The following is a 20,232-nucleotide window of genomic DNA, read 5'->3' on the forward strand; positions in this document are numbered from 1 at the left end:
ATATAACACCAAGTACTTGCCGATATAAACTAATATGATACCATACAAACATAAGCGAGAAAATAAGAGCATTTTCTTAGAATGTAGAAACAAGTAAGCACACCCCCTTGAGTCCGTATTTGCAGAGTATTGATCAATTTCATATGTTGTATGGGACAGTTGTAACAGGAAATTGATGGCGTATCGTTGACTACACAGCTCTGTTATTACAAATTATCAAATAGATAGTGAAACTACGGCGAATGCATAAGTGTGAGTGGACTAGGTGTAGCTAAGTTTAAGTTCAAAGTTTACTAAGAGCAGAAGTTAAAGATCAGAGCGCATAATGATTCTGTGTGAAGTTAAACATAGGTTGGATTGTCTTAATGGCTATTCATCTTGAATAAAGTAAAACCGGTTTGATTAAATAACTGTTGTTATAACTGAAGATCTACCAATGCACAAATACACATTTTTAATCACAAATTTGTTACAGTTTTACGTTACAACTATTCTTTATAAAGTTATTTATTTTTATATGTCACATTCAAAAAAGAGACTGAAACAAACAAACAAAAAACCTCTTCTGAGAAATCATTTGCACTGGAGTTAAGAACGTGATATTTCTCTCAAACTAAGATGATATTGATATTTTTTATATGAAGAACTAACGATGCTTGATAACATAAAGACATGCGGGTGAGCGTTACTGATGCAGGGCGTAGTTGTATTTAGTACCACCAAAATCGTAATCGTTCAGACCACCAATATCTTTCTCATCAATCTCCAACTAAACATTAAAAGCAAAGAATATTCACATAAAATGATGAAAAGTTGTCATACCATGTCTCATGCCATACATTACATATAAATACAAGGTACCAGCAGAGGATCTGCATTCGAATTCCCTACTATGGCTTGGGAGATGCAATTCATTCTTACTAATCTAGTTCTTAAAGCACATCAAAGGGGCTACGGAAAGGCTGTCGATTTCGACTTTAGTGACTTCTACGAAAGTCAAGCTGATGGCGGTGAAAAACAAAAATGGCAATTTTTTCGGCATGTTATGTAATTTGCAGACTCTAACATATAGATATATCTAGAATTTTTATCTTCTCCAGCCTTGGCCATGTTTTCATCTAGGAAAAGTCTGGCTGAAAGATTTCTTTGTAATATATTTTTCGAAAAAAAAATTGAACCAGCGAGCAAAGTGCGCTGGTCTATTCATTGCGCGAAATGCGTTTGCCGGATTTTTAATATGTTCGCAGGATATACGGAATGTGAGCATTTTAACCGGTTCGTAGCCCCTTCAAGCAAGGACATTTGAAATGCATACAATATCTAGAGCAAACGGAAAGTAAGTAAGTAAAGGTTACCTCTCGTGGTGTTCCAGTAAATGACGCCCACACACAGACGATGGCGTTTAAAAGAGAAAAGATTGCACCGCCAATTGTTAAGGCTAGCAATGTCCAAAATAATTCCTCACCAGTGCGAAACTGATCACAGAATTGAACTAAAATTTGCAAAAGGTATTTTAAATGTTTGTTGTGTAACACGAATACATGGATTTACATTCTATGAATCAATGGTCACTGAACTAAAATTCCAAAAATATACTTTATTATAACCTGTGTAGTCAGAATTTAAGTATTCTTTATTATCTCCACAAATACAGTGATCGCCACGATCGTAACATGGTTTTGGTGGCAAACCTTCACCATTTTTAATCTCAGCATATTCTCTGTACTTCTCCCAGAAGTCAATGTCTTCCCAAACAGCAACACCATGATATGCACATAGAGCAATAACTATTACACATGTGGCAAAAACTGTGATCGACTAAACATAAAAAAAGCAATAAAAACATACACAGTGCACAGTTATCATATCTTGGGTGTTACCTTACTTAAGTCCTCCCTAACCCCACTCCTCCCTCCCCCCCAAACTTCTAAGATTAATTAAAAGTTCTTCCAACAGGGAGGTATGAACTTTATGAAAAATGATGGTTTATATGAACTCCTGGGGCTTTTCGTAGACATAGGTGAAGACAATATTCGCTGTAAAAGTACATCTTGCTTTTACTTACAGCTTTTCGATGTCTAGTTGCCATGACAACAACACTTAGTAATCCAGGAATCATCATCTAAAAAGAATCAATATGGTGCAGAAGCATTAGTAAAATAGTTGGTTGCATATTAGCTGTGGTTTTTCTTGAAAGGCAATTTGAAGCCACTGTGTACTTAATATTTAGGCATCGAATGTTTAAATATCAATTTTCCAGTGCACATTATGAAAAAGATCCCCCAACATTTTATGTTAGATATTTTAGAAGTAAAAGAGATTTATTAAAAATTACGAGAAACATAAAATTTGTATTTGTTAAAATCTAAGTTCTTTGTCAAAAAGGTTATATTTGATTCTAATATTTGCTACAAAAAATGAAAGAAAAACAATATATTCTTACTGGCATGCCAAGCCACAATCCTTTACATTTCAAACTATGAAACAATCCAAGTATGGCAAACCCACACACAGTCAGTCCCGTGGCGAAGAGCAGTTGCATCAAACCCAGAGTACATATCCATTGCGATGAACGACGACTGATCAACATTTTGCTGCGTAGTATTTGAACTAAGAAAAAGCAGATTCACAGGAAACGAGATAACCAATCGTTGAAAATTATAAAGTATTGTTTCGAAGATATTTTGATAGCCCGTAGTCAAGAGAGAACACTCCATGAGTCTATTTTGATGCGAACTACAGTGAAGACATCTGAAGTTGATCTATTTGACGCAACTAGCAAGTTATATGATGATATTTCGTGTTGGAAAGTGTTCCACAAGATCAATACACACATGTTTTTATAAACAAGCATGTAATTGGAAGTTAGGCATTTAAAATTGTTACATTGATATATTACATAATGCACAGTTAATTACCTATAACCCGTTACGCGGTTTTCATGTAGGAAATACGTTAATAGATTCCAATTTCCTAAGTCAAACACACGAATCAACACAAAAAATAAGTAGTTTTTCACGCAAAATGCTTAAACTGAGTGTACACACAGTCTGGAAATCAGAGATATTTATTCCAGAATGTTTTTCCCGTTATGGCAGCATAGCTGTAAATACCAAGCGACAAAAATAAACAAATTAGAAAAAATGATAAATAAAAATATCTCATCAAAGATAAATAAGAAGCCAAGCTACTCACCTTACAAAATCTCAATCTTGTCTGTTACATGTCCAACTCTACCATCAGTCATGTCAGAGTTATGCGGAGAATAATACATTTCATTGTTTTGTGATGCTTGGCTGAACATTGCGATAAATACTATAGCGAATTGCAATGCAGGTATATTAGCTATTATGATGTGAAAAAAAGAGAAAATCTGTTTCCTAGGAGACACTAATTAAGTCATATTATTCGAGATTGCTCATAACGATGCAAAAACGTGATTGCGTATCTATGAGGCTCAATAACAATGAGTCATAAAAAAGTAATTTCGGAGATCAACGCTAATTTTTAATTTTAGGTATTTTATTCTCAGTTATATTAAAAAAAAGTTGCGTTGAATGTGTGGTTAAAATGCGTAAAAGTGGTCATATAATCTCGCATAAACATGTAATTATATTTTTCTCTTTTGTTTAGAAAGGGTATGGCTCGCTACATACATGGCGACGAGAATGTTGAATCAAATTTTTAATTTGTTAATTGTCCTTTCTTAAGCAATGCCATTTATTGAATTCTATAGGGTATAGTTTTGCTTTTTGTGTCATATAAATATACTATTATCAATAAATTAAGTACCAATGTTCAGGGGGTAAATATTAAAACAGGAATTAGAAAATCAGCCTAGATAAAGGATAGGACGTGGCATTTCTTTACTCTCTTTCGATTTATAATCGGTTTAATCTAAGCTATCGGGGTTGATGGGAGGTTTATTAAAAATATTTTCTTCTGAATTTAAGCAATTCTCCTGAAAATTAGTCTAATTTTTGAACTACTCCAAATCAAGGAGGTTAAAACTCCTTGTCCAAACAAAATAACGTTAAGTTGTTACAATAAATCTTACAGTTTTCTTTAGTTGATCTTACGGAAAGAAATCCAATTTTTTGATAGCAGATCTAAATTCACAAGTTAATTAAGCAAATATCAGTCATCCTTTTGTTAAAGTACTTTACAAAAACATGTATGAACCCCCGGAATCGATGACCCGACCATCATACTAACCATCTTAAACTTTTGTAGCTTCAGTGATAAACAATCTCACTGATCAACTTTCTTGACAAACTAATATTTAAACTTGTATACAAAGTTATAACGTTGTTTTATTTTGCATGTCATAATGGTGGCTTCAAAGGATATGAATTACAATCTGTTGGTCAATCGTAAGGTCGCCATTCTTGCCAGCTTTCTTGGCATGCTGCAATTTTTAGTAGCTACTTTTACAATCATATGTGCTTTTATTATGCTGGGTGCATTTTGTGAAAATTTGACTTGTGAACATACTTCAACAGGATTGGGATTTTGGGTCGGTTTTCCGGTAAGCTTAAAATCATTTTTGTTACATTATAGTAATTACCGTAAATGAGTGAATAAGCGCCCTGGGCTTTCTTTCATGGGGGCGCTTATCTAAAGGGCGCGGTTATACGAGTAGGCTCCTCTGTTCGTATAACCGCCCCTTTTTAAAATATGGAATTTTATAGTTTTATATTTTTTTTGCAAACACTATCAACTGGGTACCTTAAAATGTTGGGCATGAGAGGGAAAAAATAATTATTTTTCAATTAGTCGTTAAATATGCAAAATGTATCCAAAAAGGGGAAATTGTGATCAGATAGATCAAATAATCATTTTTTATTTTAAAGTTTTATATTCCTATTAATTTTTAATGATTTCTGAAATTCAAACTTCTGATAACAAAACCACCTGTAACTAAGTAACAAAGCTAACCAATGAAATCTTCTTCTTTAAGGTAAAAAAAGGTATATTACCATGTGTTTGTCCTTCAAAATTTCACGAACTCTAATTATTTTTTTCTGCTGGTGTATATTTTTAAGAATATCTTTTATATTAGAAGAAATATTTGACATAAAACTGTAATTTTTTATTTTTGCCAGCATTTAGAACTCAAGTTTTTAAATAGCTTTAATTGTTTTATGATTAAAAACTGATTAAGAAAAAAGCAGGAACATGTCACCCTTAAACAACTTTGTAATGTGGAATTTAGAAGTATAGGAGTGAGAATTATCACGTGATAGGTATCGTCGCCACTTCATAGTGAAGTCAATTTATTTATTTATTTGTCTTTAGTTGTTAATCCCGGCAATACTTGGGTTGGTTGTCTTGGGAACGAGACATAAAGTAGCCGTAAGTAGTAGCTTTTATTTATTTTATTTTTTTATTTATTTAAAACATATTTATATAAGGTGGCTACCGTCATTTTAAAAAATTTCCTGCTATCAATGGAGGCTCTTTTTGTTGTTGGTAGTGCAGTTGCTTAATAAATACCGTGAAACAATAAAAAATAAGAACAAATGACCTGCTTGGAGAAAAATGATTTTTTAAACCTAGGCTTCATAGAAAAATTTAATATTCGAACAATTTTTCCTTTTGGTTTTAAGGTTTTTTTTTTAAAAAAAACGGAAATTCCTGAAATCAAGTACTGGCAAAAATTTAAGAGATATTAATCATTTGTATTTAATAAGTTTATTGGACAATACCGAATGGTCCCATCAACCACGTGATCCTATAATTCAAATGCGCCATAAAGCCGAATCTCCACTGGACAATATTCGCGAAGATTTTTGTGACGAAAAGTAAAAACCAATTCAACTTTTCGTCATAAGGAAAATCGCGACCAATTAAATTCGAGTATCGATGACGATTGTCGTAAAAATCGTCCCGTGGAGATTCGCGCTAAGATTCAACCGCTTTTTCTTAGGTGTTTGCATTTCTTGTTGCCAACCTCGTGTTACTTGGTCTATCAATTGCACACATTTTCATAACGCTAAAAGATTATGATGATACTTGGGAAGATCAGATGAAAATGTACGACAACAAAAGTTGCTCTATGCAAGGTCCCAAAAGATGCTTGTGTAACACCACTCTTTATGGTAAGTTTTATTTCCACTTGACCATTTTCTTCTTCTGTCGAGATGTTGTATCAAGTATATCAAGATTTCTATCACAAGATGCGACACAAATATAAAAATTACAAACAAGGCTTCTAAGTAACAAATACAGAAAATCACATGGCTAAATGCAGAAAATCACATGGCTAAATGCAGAAAATCAAATGGCTAAATGCAGAAAATCAAATGGCTAAATGCAGAAAATCAAATGTCTAAATAAGATATTTTGTCCTTGACTGTTTTTATGTTTAACATTTAGGCTATCCGTGCGATCTGATCGAGTTTGGGCGTGATTTGAACTGGGTACTATTTGGAGCATCTATTGCTTCAGCAGTGTTTTCTTTGTTTGGTTTGTTCATTGGCTTAGCTGGCGCTTTAATGCGTTCCAAGGTAATGTTATAGAATGTTTGACGCTTTCTGTTTATAAGCGCAATACCTTTTTAGTCTCACTATTCCTCCGCACCAAGGTGCTGGGAATATAGCCCCTTCCCTCATACACTTTTTCGCCATAGAGAGGAAATAGTTTACTCCCACAGAAGTTTGAAAAATGTGTCGTGATCACTGTAATCCTATTTCATCCTCCAAATGTTTTATGTTGTATTGTTTGCGCAGATTGTGCAGCAAACTTTCTATCAAGAGGTTTCCATTTGTACGTTGCTAAGCCTTGTGTGCTTTCAAAAAAATCCCATGTAGTGGACGGGAAAAATCATTGTGACGTAAGCAAAACGGTCGGCTTCGTCACTTTACTTCGTTTTCATTTTTTTTTTAGGCGCGAGAGTAAGGGTGAAGTGAATGGATCAAAGCACGCACACAAGAATCACACCCAGTATTTCAACATTTTCAATGTTTTTGTAACTTACGAGATTGTTACGACTCAGTTTTGTTGAATTTCTTTTCACTTATTTAACGTGATATATGTTCTGACTAGCTGTTTATATCGGATTTTATTTTTGTTAAGTACATGCTCTCATCCATGAATGTAGCTTTTTTAAGCCATCTATAATTTACGCTAGGGTGACAAAAATGTAAAATTTAATGGTTTTTCTTTGTCGTTGAAATTTTCGCTCTAGGAAATAATAACCAAAAGTGAAATGTTTTATTTTTAGTAATACCTTAAACATTTTATTCTAATACTGTCATTTTTCGTACTGACTGGGAATCGGCTCGCGTAACAGGCAAGCAAGTCAGAGAAATGCTAAACGATCTCTAGCGGTAATGTGGTTCAGGAAGAGTCATCCGTTAGGATGGAATCCCCAAAGGCATTAAAACTTCCCGTTACTTTGCGATCGTATTCCGTACTAACTTATGGAGGTTTTATTTTGGGTGGTTTTTTTTCGTATTTAAGAAATAATTTTTTTCTTTCTGAAATCTTCGCAGTTCGCAGAATCATCATTGCCTTATATCATCAAAGCTCTTTACTTCGTGAGGGGCAAAATTTATCATTAGCTAGAAGCAAAATCAATGACTTATGTGTTTCCGGTTTTTGTTGGAATCTCATTCAAGATTTTCGGAGCAATGAGACCAAGGGTTTAAAATTATATATATGCAGAACTCTTGCAGCTAACATAGGAAGAATAAGAAACAAATAATTCATTGTACAGCGTAAGATTAGCTACCACCGTCCATTTAAACAAAAATTTAGCGTGTAACGCACACCCCTTGCGAACCAGTCGAAGATATTCAAATAAACAAACGGGCGTGTAAACCTCTTCTTTCTCACAAACATATCTAATGTTCACCTCATCTTACTTTATATATATTTACAAGAGTTTACTATATCGTAAATCCACCATCTCGCTTTTCCCTTCTAGTGTTTCATAAAGTTGAAAAAAATGTAGCCTAGTGGAATGATGTAGTAAAATAAACTGTATTATAATTTTAGTGCGTTAGGTCATAAATTGGTCCTTATTTTTATGTTGTTAAGGAGATGTAGTTAACCGTACTGACCAAGAAAAGCCCTTTTGTCACAATTTTTTGCGGTTTTGCGTTCTTCACGAAAGATTAAATTCCATTAATTGTTTGAGCAGTTTGCATATAATATATGGGGAGTTTGAAATTTTAAAACATGAAATCTCATTTTATATTGTTTTCTAACAAATATTGATAAACTGCTTTTTTCATTCGCGAGAATTATCTCCACGAAATTTTGTGACAAAAAAATACGTTTTAGAATAAATACTTCAGTACATCCCACTTTTACGCAGTTCAAATAAAAAACAAAAAAACAGAAGGAATGTAAAATGAAGACGTTTTCAATAAATAAAAAATATAATTGGAAAGTAATATCATGCTGTGTTCCAGATCACTAGAGTTCAGTTACAAACGACGATTTGTCACACTTTCCATGTTTTTCGCGAAGATATAACAAAATATGCGCTCAAGTAAGTGCGGCCATGAAAGTGTTTAAAACTGACCGCTGACCACAGCGAACTTCGTATGCGTTCAACTGATCACGTGTCATGCTTTCCTTGGGGTTGTTATCTTTCGCATAAGCATTCAAATTAGTCAATTGTTTCTCCAGTACTCTAAAAACGAGGCGCAATAATTTAAGAAAATACAGAGTGATAAAAGAGGGTAGAGATTAGTTAACTGTTACCTCGGTTAAAATTACTTCCGACTTAACGTCGTTACATTTGGCGGATAAAATTACGAAGTTTTTATACGGGGTCTCAGAGTTCGTATTTATTTAAATTATTTAAGAATTTCTTTGTACAAATTTCGAAGGGTTAAGATACAAAGGAATATCCTACTTTTTAACAGTGTCTCTCCATTCGGGAAGTAACTTTTTGTTCAGGTTTTCTAAATGAAAAGAGATGATTTGAAATAAAGGGCGCGGTATTACAGGAATTTGTTGTGAAGGCGGTGTATAAGTTGAAAGATGTGATATCACATCTTTTAATGATTGATAAGTTTTACAGTTGTTAAGACGTTCTTAAGCTTAAAATATTACTGGTAAGCAATAACGTCTACAAACAAAAAAAAAACAAAAAAAAAAAAAAAAAACAAAAAAAAAAAGTCGCTAAATTTAAATCGGAAAAAATAGTCAATTTTTGCCAAATCATTTTTGAATGTTTGTTGAAAATATATGCAAACGAACTTATCACAAATTATTCTTTCTATATAAAATTCAAATAAAATAGTAAACACTTTGAAGCATTACTGCTCTAAATGCGAAAAAGGAAAACAAAAATCAGCAAAAAAGTAGTCGGTACAGTGGTTTCAGTGGTAAATTTATTATAAATCATTAGAAAAATGACTTTTTTCGTACTAACCGTGTTTGTATAATGGATTAGACAATGAACCTTCCAAATTTTCAATGTCAACATATTTCGTGAGCAGTTAATAACCACATCTATTTGAACGGAAATCAAATAAAAGTCTGTGGTCACACTTACCGTACGTCATAGCACATGTTATGTCTTCGCCTACAAATTCAATTTCATCTGTATCACTGTCAACATCACTATCTAATAATTCTTCGTTTTCATCTTCACTTTTTTCTTCATTTTCAACTGACACATTATGACTTGTTTTATCTGCGCACAATGCAGTTTCCTTCACAGTTACTTTAAAAGTCGAATTCTTTCCAGCATCATTGCCAACACAACTCGATCTTACATCAGCACCATTGCAAAGGTTTGGTTCATTAGTCATAGAATTCTTACTTGCTTCAGAATTTGTATTTAGTTCAGCAGATTTACTTATCTTACAACTACGTTCACTGGATTCATCTGCAACATTTGTGTTAGTAGATATAGTTTTATCTCCACAATTAGTTGCGCATTTTATGTCTTGTTCTTGTGGGGAATTACTTTTCTCTTCTGAACTTACACAGACATTGATTTCTGTATCCTTTAATTCTCCCTGCGCACAATTTATATTTTCGTCACCCGTCAAATTGTCAACATTGTTCGTGACGGGCTCAGTTTTATCAGCGCTTTCATCGCTGTGTTCATTATTTTTACTATTACCTGAAATTTTATTTTCAGAAGTTCCATCTTCGCATTGCTTTAAGGGTAAATTATTCTCGCTACCGGTTGTTTTTACCAACTCCTCAGTTTTACTTACACTACAACTTAAATTATTGTTCGGTAAAATATCAACTTCCATTTTGTTATTACTCTCTTTTATATCGACTTTCTCGTCACGATCAGTTTTATCAATATGTTTTTTATCAGATTGTGTTTTTTCAACATCATCTTCAGAGTCATCGTCTATAACAATAGCACTCGATTTAGTGTTACCAACATGAGAATTTGTATCATGATCAGTCTGGTGATGTCTATTATTATAATCCATCAGTTTGTTCGGTATATTATGTAAAATACCGCCACAGGCTTTATCAAGGACGTTATTACATGTACCGACGTGACTAGATATACCGACATCATGATAACAACAACCGTTGTTTTGCAGATGAAGACGCTTATTTTGCTGTTGTTCTTCTTCCGCGTCTTCTTCGATTTCTTGCAACTCGACAAATTTTCTTTTCTCGCCTTCTTGCTCACATTCCAGTTCTTCTTCAGTGATATCTATCACAGCCACTCCTGAAGACACGTCAGTTTTTTTGGCGAGTTTAAGTTTGCGTAATAATTTTTTATAAAACGAATCGGGACGATTACACGCACGTGCTCTCACCATATCTTCAAACTCGTTCTCGCTCATGTGCCACACCTAAAACAGTAGCATGAATGTGAATTCTTTGAAATCAAATACAACGTAAAAAGATCAATGTTTGGTTGTCTTTTTTTATCGCAGCAGACAGATTTTGACACATAAACTGTAGTACAATTCTAAAAATGTTGAAAAAACAAAATAATGTTGGATTGTTTGTTTGAACTTATTATTTAATCTTTGCAACCTCAACCAATTTCCTGCCTGAAATGTTACGTAGACCCTTCATCATTATCACATTATTCGTCAATGTATACATTTCACTAGACACAGTAAACAAGACCAGTAAACAGATACCTTTAAAGCATGGATCAGGTCAGGACCATTTCTCATCCCATTTTTGTCAAATATAAAAAAATCGTCAGAGGGAGCAATGAGCTGCAATAACAATAAATGGACAGTTACAAAAAAGGTGAAAGTCAATGTACTTGTAATGGTGCTTTATTCTCATGAATAATTGCTGTATATCAGCGTAAAACATATAAGGATATACAGGCATAAAATAGAAGAAAATTTAGGCACATATTTTTCAGTCTACACACACATCGAGTCAAAGAAAAGTCTACATACTTATCGACTCAAAAAACAGTCTAAATACACATCGACTCAAAGAAAAGTCCACATACACATCGAGTCAAAAAAGTCTACATACACATCAATTTAAAAACAGTGTACATACACATCCAGTCAAAAAACAGTACACATCGAGTCAAAAAAAAGTCCCACCGTTTTATCAAGGAAAGCGGTCATTGCTTGAAGATATGAGGGAGATAACTTTCCTGTCGCTCCAATAACATTTAAAAAACTAATCACTGCCACTGATACCTAGAATAACGGAGGTTAGAAATAGTGGAGATAATAACAAGAACGTGTATTACATAAATAACATCTACAAAATTTACCCACGATGAGAAAGTACTCACAGATTCGTATTGGTTGTTAGGCTCAACATAACCATACATCTGCAGCAAAGCAGAATTATCGAGTTTACCAAACGTGTTGAAGATCTCTTCACCCTACAATACAGTTTTATACGTTGTTAAACAATTTTATTTTAAACAGGTAGAATATTAGAAATTTAAATTGTTAAAATGAAAATCAAAAACTGATAAATATGAATAATGATTAATGCTCACTAATTAACAATTACAACTAATTATTGCTGCTAATTGTCAACATTGTGTTTCTTGGATCTAGAACTGGCATATTGTCAGATATTAAATATCTTAACGGGTACAAGATTCCCATGGCCTCTTTGTCCAATAATCCTGACTATTTGAGGCGTGTTTTAAAAAAATGACAATTTCTTCCTTGCACGAATCAGTCACATCAACACTTCAGTGTTGTCAAAACCTTTAGTTTTAGGCATAAATTACCGATTTTTTAAGAAAATATTGGCTATTTGTTTTCCTGGGAAAATTGAGTCCACTATATCTCTTATCCAAATTCACGTCACTAAAGGTCGATTTTCATTAGGGTTCATAAATGTTGTACAAAATATGTTGTGCAACTGTTGCAGAGGAAATTCTACCTTTACATAAATTGTTGCGGAACATAATGTTTCAACTAACATCATATTGATGATAATGACAGCAATTCGTATGTTAAAACTTATGCATTTACTTTTTCAATTTTCTTGAAACTTTTCATTTTCAAACAATCTTCCTCGAATATTAAATGAGCATTGTTGTCGCTGTGGTGATTAAGGATATCAGCCATAGGTATCATGCTGGTTGACCCAGGGCCTTCAGTAAAACTGTATGCCATTACAAATGCAACTACACGTTTGTATAAATCCAAGCTGTAATCAGCGACACTAAAAAATACATAATGTTAGTAGAATCGGTGAACTAATCATTTTTCTCTCTTAAAGGTAAATTTAACATCCTGTTAAAAATTAACTCTTCGCAATCACAATAGCGCCCACGCCACTATTTTAAAAAACGCCCATTCTCACTTAAACATCCACAGGTCTGCTCATTTTTTTTTCAACTTTCAAAGTTTTAAGATTTTTTCTTTCCATTTCTTAAACTATTTTCAAGATTCTTTGCTATCTTTTTAGCAAAGTTTTAAAGACAGACATAAGCAAACGAAAATGTACAAACAAATGAATTTTAAAAATACTGTATTGTAACAATGTATTATTGTAACAATGTAAAAAAATGTTTCGATACAAAGTAAATGTTGTTCTCCTTTGGTTTTTTAATTCCACACTATCGGGCAGAGTGTGACCCTCTATCAGACATTTTGACAATTTTTTTAAACTGATAGCACTTTTAAAAAAATATTTATTTGCTTATGAAATAAACGCACTTGTAAAATATAAAATGTTTTTTCCATGCAGTTATCAAAAATCCAAGCATTTATTTATGAATCGTAAAAAACTCAATATAAAAATATAAGTGTGGGCAGCTAGATTCTAAAGTTGAAGATCTACAAAACTAACTGTTTTGGGGGTTTGTTGGCAGAAAAAAAGGGAATAAAAATCAAAGAATGTAATCTTCATCCATTGATGTTGTCTTTTTATTCATACACCTTCCACAAAAATAAGTAAACATCCATGGTAATGTATGGTTGTTTCAGTGGAAACATACAATCAACTTCAACAAAAAATGTTTGATAGCACAAACTTAAAAGATAACAACTTACTTCGGACAAATACCTTTGTTTCGACATAAAAATGGTAGCACGAATTGATTGTACTCGTGTTCCATATTGATGATATCCCGCTGAATGTCGTAAAATAAACTCATACCTAATAAAAAGTTGTAATAAAGATCCTTGATGATTATAGATGATTTACTGTTTTACTATGAATGAGCAGCAATACAGTAAATAAGGCGTTGATCCAGTTTTTAACATTTTTGAAAACAAGGAGGAGTTTGTGAACATTTAATAAAAGCAACAAGGAAAATGTCCTGTTGCTGATGTATTACTTAATCTGAAAAAAATAAAAATAATAAACACTATCATACTTTCATTTAAACCTCGTACAAAATTACATGTGTCCATACCTGACAAATTGGCAATTTGATCTTCTGTTGTCCAAAACAAGGGATGCCCAAATTCTTTTGCTTCTGGCATCAACCGTAAGTATGGGGCCCAAAATGAATTTTTAATGTTATATTCAAACATTAATGTTAGTAGCAAAGGTATCCAACCACTTGAATCATCTAAGCTAAAAATAAATGATTGAAAAGAAGTCGATAAAAGAAAAGTAAAAATTAAGTGCAACAGGAACCATTTATTAAGCGATGTGCAGTCATGTGATTTAATGTATAAGGAGACAACAAAAAGGAATGACATCAATACGAAGTCATATTTAGTCAACCATTACACAAAAACAGAATTGTAGTGTATTATCAATGTGATATAACTTTTGTGGAATAGAAAAAATAAACAAACTTTAAGAAATAAATTGCCGAGAACGCAAAAGAAAAATATAGTACATAGGTTGCAAAACCTTTTTGCCTTGTCATCTAAAAAGTGATATGTGGAATTTTATGTTGACTGTGTGCAATGTATTATGTACACACCTTCTTCCAATATCATCTAACCAATCTTCATAATCAACTATTCTGTCAGCAATTTTACCATTATCTGAGTGTAACAAGACTGTTCTTGGAATTACAAACAATGTTTCTCCTTTTTTAATGTCTTTGGTTGCAACCATACCATAACGGTGGCTTGTACCGACAAAATCCACTTTAACCTAAAAAGTAAAACCATCATTAAAAATACAGAGCCTTCACGCTGACAAAATTATGCTGGTGTGACATGTTTAATTTTAACAAGTTGCCATTCACCTTGGCAAATTTGAGTATATGACATATTATGCAGGGAAGAAACATCAATATCGAGTTTGTAGATGAAATCTGCAAATATCGTAACAGGGTTCCCACTGATGTTGTAACTAACTTTTTTAGGATGTTAAGGGGAATTTAGGGTTTTAGCTGTGTTTTGGAAGATTTTTTTTCATTGGTGGGAAAACCACATGCAAAATTTATGATTTTAGGAGAATTTTAATTAGTGAAAGTGTAACTCAGAATAAAATGAATCAAGGAATTGAACAAATTCAAGACTAATTTGGTTGATCAGATTTTTAGGAGTTTTTACAAATAATCATAAAATTTTGATTTTTTAAGAATATTTAGATGAATTTATAGTAAAAATTTACATTACAATTGACATCGAAGCATTGCATAATGTCGAGCCTGAATGGTAAAAAAGCTGTAGCATAAGAGTTGCAAAAATTTGGATTTACTTGTGGTTGCTTTTTTAAAAGCATCTTTCTTATAACAAAACGTGTATATTACTTGCCTTTGAAGAAAGCTTGAGGTCATTTTCTTTACACCATTTTAAAAAACTGTTTAATTTTGTTTCTAAAGTCCAGTCTTCACATTCATTACTGTTCAGAACATTATCGGTTTTCATTTTGTTTTCAGTCAAGCTACCAGATGTTGCGGCCTCAGAATCACATTGTTTATCATGAATATTTTCGTTATCATCCTGCAGTAAATCCATTTTGCTCTCAGCGGTCTTGGTAACTAAAGCATCTACATGGTCTAATGTCTCTTCCCTTTGATTACTCTGTGATGCTTTTTTATTTTCTTTGTCCTTTTCCCCTTTTAACTCATCGTAACCTTCATTAGTGTTTTCAGTAGACATGACTTTCTAAAACATTCCAACAACATAAAGAATATCTGTTACAAAAGTACAAATTTTTGAATGAACAAAAAACTAAAAATGAAAAGCAGATAAATATTTTCGTATACTTTCTGTTATATATATTGTAAATGAACAATGAAATTATTAAAGAAAACCAACAAACAAACTAAAAAAAAAATATGATATAAAGCTAGATTCAAAGCCATGTTAAAAAGAGAAAAATCTGTGTATTATATGGAATTTATTCTTCTATACAAGACATACCATATTTAGTCAAACAATGTTTTGAAAGATAGTTTTAAGGTTAAAAACATGCCTAAGCTAGACTATGTAAAAACTAGCCGAAGTTTTAGCTAAAATTTAGCAATTGGAACTAAAGTTTAAACCGGGAAATTCTTTTACATAGCAAGGGTCTTGCACAAGAAAAAGATTTCTGGAAGACGTCGTTATTTTAGTTATTACAGGCCAAAATATATCATAAAAACTGTATAAAAAACATAGCTACATTGTTTTGCATGGGTTGGGAAATAAGGAAGAAGTCATTTAAAGATTTCAAATGGACTAACACCTCTCACAAGACTATTAAAATAAAAAAATATACATAAAGAAAGGGAGTTGTTAAAACAAATCTATGTGCTTATTCTTTGAAGGTTAACAAGATGTCTCATTGTAGGTCTACCATGTGGACAGTTCCAAGGGTGTTCAATCTCACTCATATGATTTATGAGGTTTTTCATGCTGCTAACATTCAACGCTGTTCCTACCATCACTGATGTGCGGCATGCTCTACTAGCAAACATCTTTCTTATGTTTGAAGGTCGACACATTACACCCGGAGACTCTGTTAACATGAAAATTAACTCTTCAATGTCGGATGGACCAAATATCCAGTTTCGGCTAGCAGGTACCTTTGTTAATTTTACTAATTGATCATTTTGATCATTTTCAGCAATGTTGAAATCAAAACCATTTTTTCGAAATATCTCAATATTCTCCATAAGGACACCTTTATTTACAAAGGTTAATTCCATTTCTAGAGGTTGAATCAGCATTTGTCCTTTTAAACAGTGTTTTTGTTGCAACATTTCAAAATTGTACTTCTCATCTGTCGCATGTTGGTCCACAATAAACAAATCTTCTTTTAACTTCGTAATAATAAATCCCAAATTAAACTGGCCAATGATTTCCATTTTGCAAAACATATCTTTTGAAACTTGCTTACTGAGTTCATTTTCAGCTGCTCTGTTTTCATTAGGTGAAATTTTAGCACGGAAACAACTAATTTCTTGAACTCTGTCACTACTGCATTGCTTTCTTTGTATGTATTTACACATTTTTTTCCTCAATTTGTTCAAGTCAAAATTCACAGTAACAACTTCTCTATTTTGAAGCATATTAGAAGAATTGTGATCATAAACTGTAACCAATTCTTTATTATTATTATCATCTTCCCTTTTAGAACTGGTTTGGCATGCCACTCCAATTTCAGTACCAGACAATGCTGTTGTTAATACATCACCAGTGCGTGTTTCACTCACCATTTCCTCCTTACCAACAATATTTAAGTTGTTTAAGGATTTAAAATTAGTGGGTATAAAAGTATTTTTCAAATTACTTGAATCAGAATCAGGTGAAGGAGGACTGATAAAGGTCTTTTTCAGTGGTGTTCCATCATAGTTTGATACATCAAGTTTTCTTTTCTTTTCAGTGAATGTGAAAAACTTTGTCATGGTTTGTTGCTCAGGTGTTGCTTTTAAATCTGATTTACTGCTTTTATCAAATCTGCAACGGAATCTCTCTAAAGGACTGGCTGTGTCATTACGTAGTAGAGCACTTGGGGTTTCTTCTCTGACCATGGGGGAGTTCTCATATTCAGGCACTGGGGATTTACCAGATTTGAAAATTGTATCTTGCACTGATGGGGATTGCATATTATAGAAAGTAGCCGAATTCTCAAACATGCTTTTTAGAGTGCTTTTTAAAAGTGCAAACAATACTTTTTCTTGATGAATTAATATCATCCTTTTGTTTGGTGTAACATTGACATCAACAAATTCTTTTTTCAAAGACACATCTAACATCACAAATGGATACTGATGATGATTGAACATATGATATACTTCATTTATAATTCTTGAGAGTTTTGAAAAATCACAGGGCCGTTTATTAATGAAAAGAAATTGTCTGTCTGGTGAACTGCGACCACAACCATGCCTAACTTCCGAAATGAACCCGCTAATGACAAACTGATTTTTAAAATCATCAAATGCTGCAGATGGAATATCAAATTCTTCTAATTCAGACGCATGTGCTTCATTTTGTAGAATAGGAATAATGTTTTGTGCTTGCATTGGGCCAAATATGCTTGATATGATATCTATTATGTTATTCTTGCCGTTAGTTGTAAGCAGTGTTTGTCGCTTCTTTGCCACAGTGTTATAGCAAATAAATCTAACATTACATTTAATGAGACTATACGAATACAACACATGCATCATTTTTACAAATTCTTTTTTGTAGTTTCTTTGAAATTCCTTGTATCTCACAGGTAATGTACAAAATATATTTGTCACTGCTACAGTTGTTCCAACAGCTCGAGCTACAGCAGTCTGTTTTGATAATTTGCCATCATGATCAAACTCAAGTTTTGTCCCAACAGTAGCATCCTGGTGTTTAGTTGTAATACAGATATTGCTTAAAGCTGATAATGAGCTGAGTGCTTCACCACGAAAACCAAAAGTGTCAACAAATATTAGATCATTAAATTCTTTCAGCTTAGATGTGTAATGCTTTAATGCTAGTGCTTCAAAATCCTTTTCCTCAATCCCGCATCCATTATCAGAAACTTCTATGACCTCTTTTCCAAATTCTTTTAGTTTGATCTCAATGTTATCTGCACCAGCATCCAGTCCATTCTCAACTAATTCTTTCACAGCTGTTGCTAAATCCAAAACAACTTGACCCGAACAAATTTGATGGACAGATTTTCGGTCAATGGCTTGTATGGCTGGTGAGTGAACACCATTTTCCATAGTCACTAGAATTAAGGCAAGAAAGTTAAAATGCAAAAGAGTAGAAGGCTTAAATTCTCAAATATTATACAGTTATACATTGTTATATACTCTGAGCTATAAAAATTCATGAAATGTGTGATGGCAGTAAACTTCCGCTGTATTGCAACATCAATTATGAACATTGAAAAAGTCAGAATAAGCAAAACAGAGGAGGGTGTTGCAACAAGCCTATTGGGGTGTAGCGAAAATACAAGCACAAATCGTTTTTAAAAGCATGGCTCACTACAAAATCAGTTGTAGTCTTTCCCAATACTAAAAATTAGAATAAGCATAACAGTGGACAGGCTATCAAATTTGACAGTAGCTATTGCAAGTTCAATGAGATTCTCTCACAACTTTATAAATCCACCGAATCTAGTTGATTCTTACCTCTTGCAAATGAAATTTAGATTCTCATAATTTGTGAATACAATTTTTATAGTTCCTTTCTTTAGCATTGTTAAATAATATGAAAACTCTGTATTTTCTTTTAGGTTAAGTGAGAGATCATCACAGTGGAAACTCGCAGTCTTGGTCATGAATATTTGCACCCGCGTGCGGTGGTACGTACGCCTACACTAATACAGGCGTGCGATCAGTGTCGCACGCCTAGCTTATGATTTTGGCATGCAATTATTACATTCAGGAGAGCGGCAGCGCGGGGTTTTTGAAGCATAGTAGTTGGCAAAAAAATTGCCGACGTAATTTTGTTGTGAAATTTAAATGAATGGTGTTATTATGAAGAACGTAAGGTATAGAGAACATTAAAGTCGGCCCCTTTCCTTTATGCTGACACTCTTATGCTTGGCTAGTGCATTACACTGAGACTCGAACGAAAGACGGAGGACCATTTGGAACCATGCCACAAGTCAGTCCGACCTTCATCGTCACAGAGAATACTGCGAGAAGAGTGCGCACCCATGCAAGTTAAATATAACCAGAACATGGGAGAGGTTAGGTGTCCTGTACCTTAATACAGCTTTCGGACGAATGTTCTCGTAATGTAATAATACCAAAGAAAAAACATGTTCAATAAAGTTTAAAAAATCTTTTTAAAAGGGGAAAGAGAAATCAAATATGTTTAGTAATAATAATCGAAAAAAATGTATATCGTATTAAAAAGAAGTCTAGAAGTTCTGTCTCTCACACGACACAGCAGGCAATAAGTCAGCCCTGCCCTTGGTTTTGTGAGAAGAGATGTTCTGCGAAGACTCTAACAATTGAGTCTCCTGTACAGTTTTTCTTTTCATTGAACTGTGCCTGTCACAAGCATTTTCCAAGCATGTCACCGGCTACTTCTGCGATATTCAACTTAATGATGCCCTGACCTTCAGTTCGTTAATAACATGTGTACAACTTACTTCCTAATCAGTTTATCTTAAAACATAGAGAGCTAGTTGGGACAGAACTATTAACTTAAGAAATACACCATCGGAAAGGTAGGTCAATAGGACTTGTACTTCATTTCCATTTGTCATCGTCTTAAGGAGAGCAATACAAGGTTAATGACGAAATTTTTTGCCAGCTGAAAAACAAAAAAAATATTGTCGACGCAATACAGACGCAATACATTTGAAATGTATCTCACGTCAGCAATTTTAATGGAGGTGGGTATTTAATAGAAATACATTTTAGAGATACATTTTAACACGGAAGAACAATTATGTATTGGTTAAAGTCTGGGTAAGGGATTACTCTAAAATAGCTCAGTTCTGCTT

The 20,232-nt window shown here is 33.2% G+C and overlaps 4 protein-coding genes across 4 annotated transcripts; 1 reads left to right on the forward strand and 3 right to left on the reverse strand.

Moving 5' to 3' along the window:
• Positions 1-357: 357 nt before the first annotated feature.
• Positions 358-3,327, reverse strand: LOC130623504 (uncharacterized). Its single transcript, XM_057438994.1, has 6 exons — positions 3,196-3,327; positions 2,444-2,610; positions 2,066-2,122; positions 1,608-1,818; positions 1,356-1,492; positions 358-769 (listed from the first exon to the last, which is right to left on the reverse strand). The coding sequence occupies exons 2-6, from the start codon at positions 2,588-2,590 to the stop codon at positions 686-688; spliced, it is 636 nt and encodes a 211-aa protein (XP_057294977.1). The 5' UTR covers positions 2,591-2,610; positions 3,196-3,327; the 3' UTR covers positions 358-685.
• Positions 3,328-4,215: 888 nt separating this feature from the next.
• Positions 4,216-7,211, forward strand: LOC130623505 (uncharacterized). The gene is made up of 5 exons (XM_057438995.1): positions 4,216-4,528; positions 5,299-5,355; positions 5,930-6,101; positions 6,379-6,509; positions 6,889-7,211. The coding sequence occupies exons 1-5, from the start codon at positions 4,331-4,333 to the stop codon at positions 6,898-6,900; spliced, it is 570 nt and encodes a 189-aa protein (XP_057294978.1). The 5' UTR covers positions 4,216-4,330; the 3' UTR covers positions 6,901-7,211.
• Positions 7,212-8,355: 1,144 nt separating this feature from the next.
• On the reverse strand, positions 8,356-15,858 carry LOC130623492 (uncharacterized). The gene is made up of 11 exons (XM_057438982.1): positions 15,114-15,858; positions 14,330-14,505; positions 13,808-13,971; positions 13,443-13,548; positions 12,417-12,609; positions 11,717-11,809; positions 11,520-11,618; positions 11,091-11,171; positions 9,515-10,793; positions 8,870-8,918; positions 8,356-8,644 (listed from the first exon to the last, which is right to left on the reverse strand). Exons 1-11 carry the CDS (start codon positions 15,459-15,461, stop codon positions 8,497-8,499), a joined length of 2,736 nt encoding a protein of 911 aa, XP_057294965.1. The 5' UTR covers positions 15,462-15,858; the 3' UTR covers positions 8,356-8,496.
• Positions 15,859-16,011: 153 nt separating this feature from the next.
• LOC130623493 (mismatch repair endonuclease PMS2-like) lies at positions 16,012-18,529 on the reverse strand. The gene has a single exon (XM_057438983.1). The coding sequence runs from the start codon at positions 18,491-18,493 to the stop codon at positions 16,091-16,093; it is 2,403 nt and encodes an 800-aa protein (XP_057294966.1). The 5' UTR covers positions 18,494-18,529; the 3' UTR covers positions 16,012-16,090.
• Between the last annotated feature and the right edge of the window lie 1,703 nt (positions 18,530-20,232).

Source organism: Hydractinia symbiolongicarpus, chromosome 13 (assembly GCF_029227915.1).
Source record: "Hydractinia symbiolongicarpus strain clone_291-10 chromosome 13, HSymV2.1, whole genome shotgun sequence".
NCBI classification, from domain to species: Eukaryota; Metazoa; Cnidaria; class Hydrozoa; order Anthoathecata; family Hydractiniidae; genus Hydractinia; species Hydractinia symbiolongicarpus.

Bases quoted from the DNA above. Each gene is read 5' to 3' on its own strand.
- LOC130623493 (XM_057438983.1), bottom strand. From the start codon at position 18,493: ATGGAAAATGGTGTTCACTCACCAGCCATACAAGCCATTGACCGAAAA.
- LOC130623505 (XM_057438995.1), top strand. From the start codon at position 4,331: ATGGTGGCTTCAAAGGATATGAATTACAATCTGTTGGTCAATCGTAAG. The intron at 4,529-5,298 runs GTAAGCTTAAAA...ATTTGTCTTTAG, and splicing joins GATTTTGGGTCGGTTTTCCG to TTGTTAATCCCGGCAATACT. The intron at 6,102-6,378 runs GTAAGTTTTATT...TTTAACATTTAG, and splicing joins GTGTAACACCACTCTTTATG to GCTATCCGTGCGATCTGATC.
- LOC130623492 (XM_057438982.1), bottom strand. From the start codon at position 15,461: ATGTCTACTGAAAACACTAATGAAGGTTACGATGAGTTAAAAGGGGAA. The intron at 12,610-13,442 runs GTAAGTTGTTAT...TGTATTTTTTAG, and splicing joins AACAAAGGTATTTGTCCGAA to TGTCGCTGATTACAGCTTGG. The intron at 11,172-11,519 runs GTGGGACTTTTT...TTGTTATTGCAG, and splicing joins CCGCTTTCCTTGATAAAACG to CTCATTGCTCCCTCTGACGA.
- LOC130623504 (XM_057438994.1), bottom strand. From the start codon at position 2,590: ATGTTGATCAGTCGTCGTTCATCGCAATGGATATGTACTCTGGGTTTG. The intron at 2,123-2,443 runs GTAAGAATATAT...GATTCTTTTTAG, and splicing joins GATTGTGGCTTGGCATGCCA to ATGATGATTCCTGGATTACT. The intron at 1,493-1,607 runs GTTATAATAAAG...TGCAAATTTTAG, and splicing joins CTTAAATTCTGACTACACAG to TTCAATTCTGTGATCAGTTT.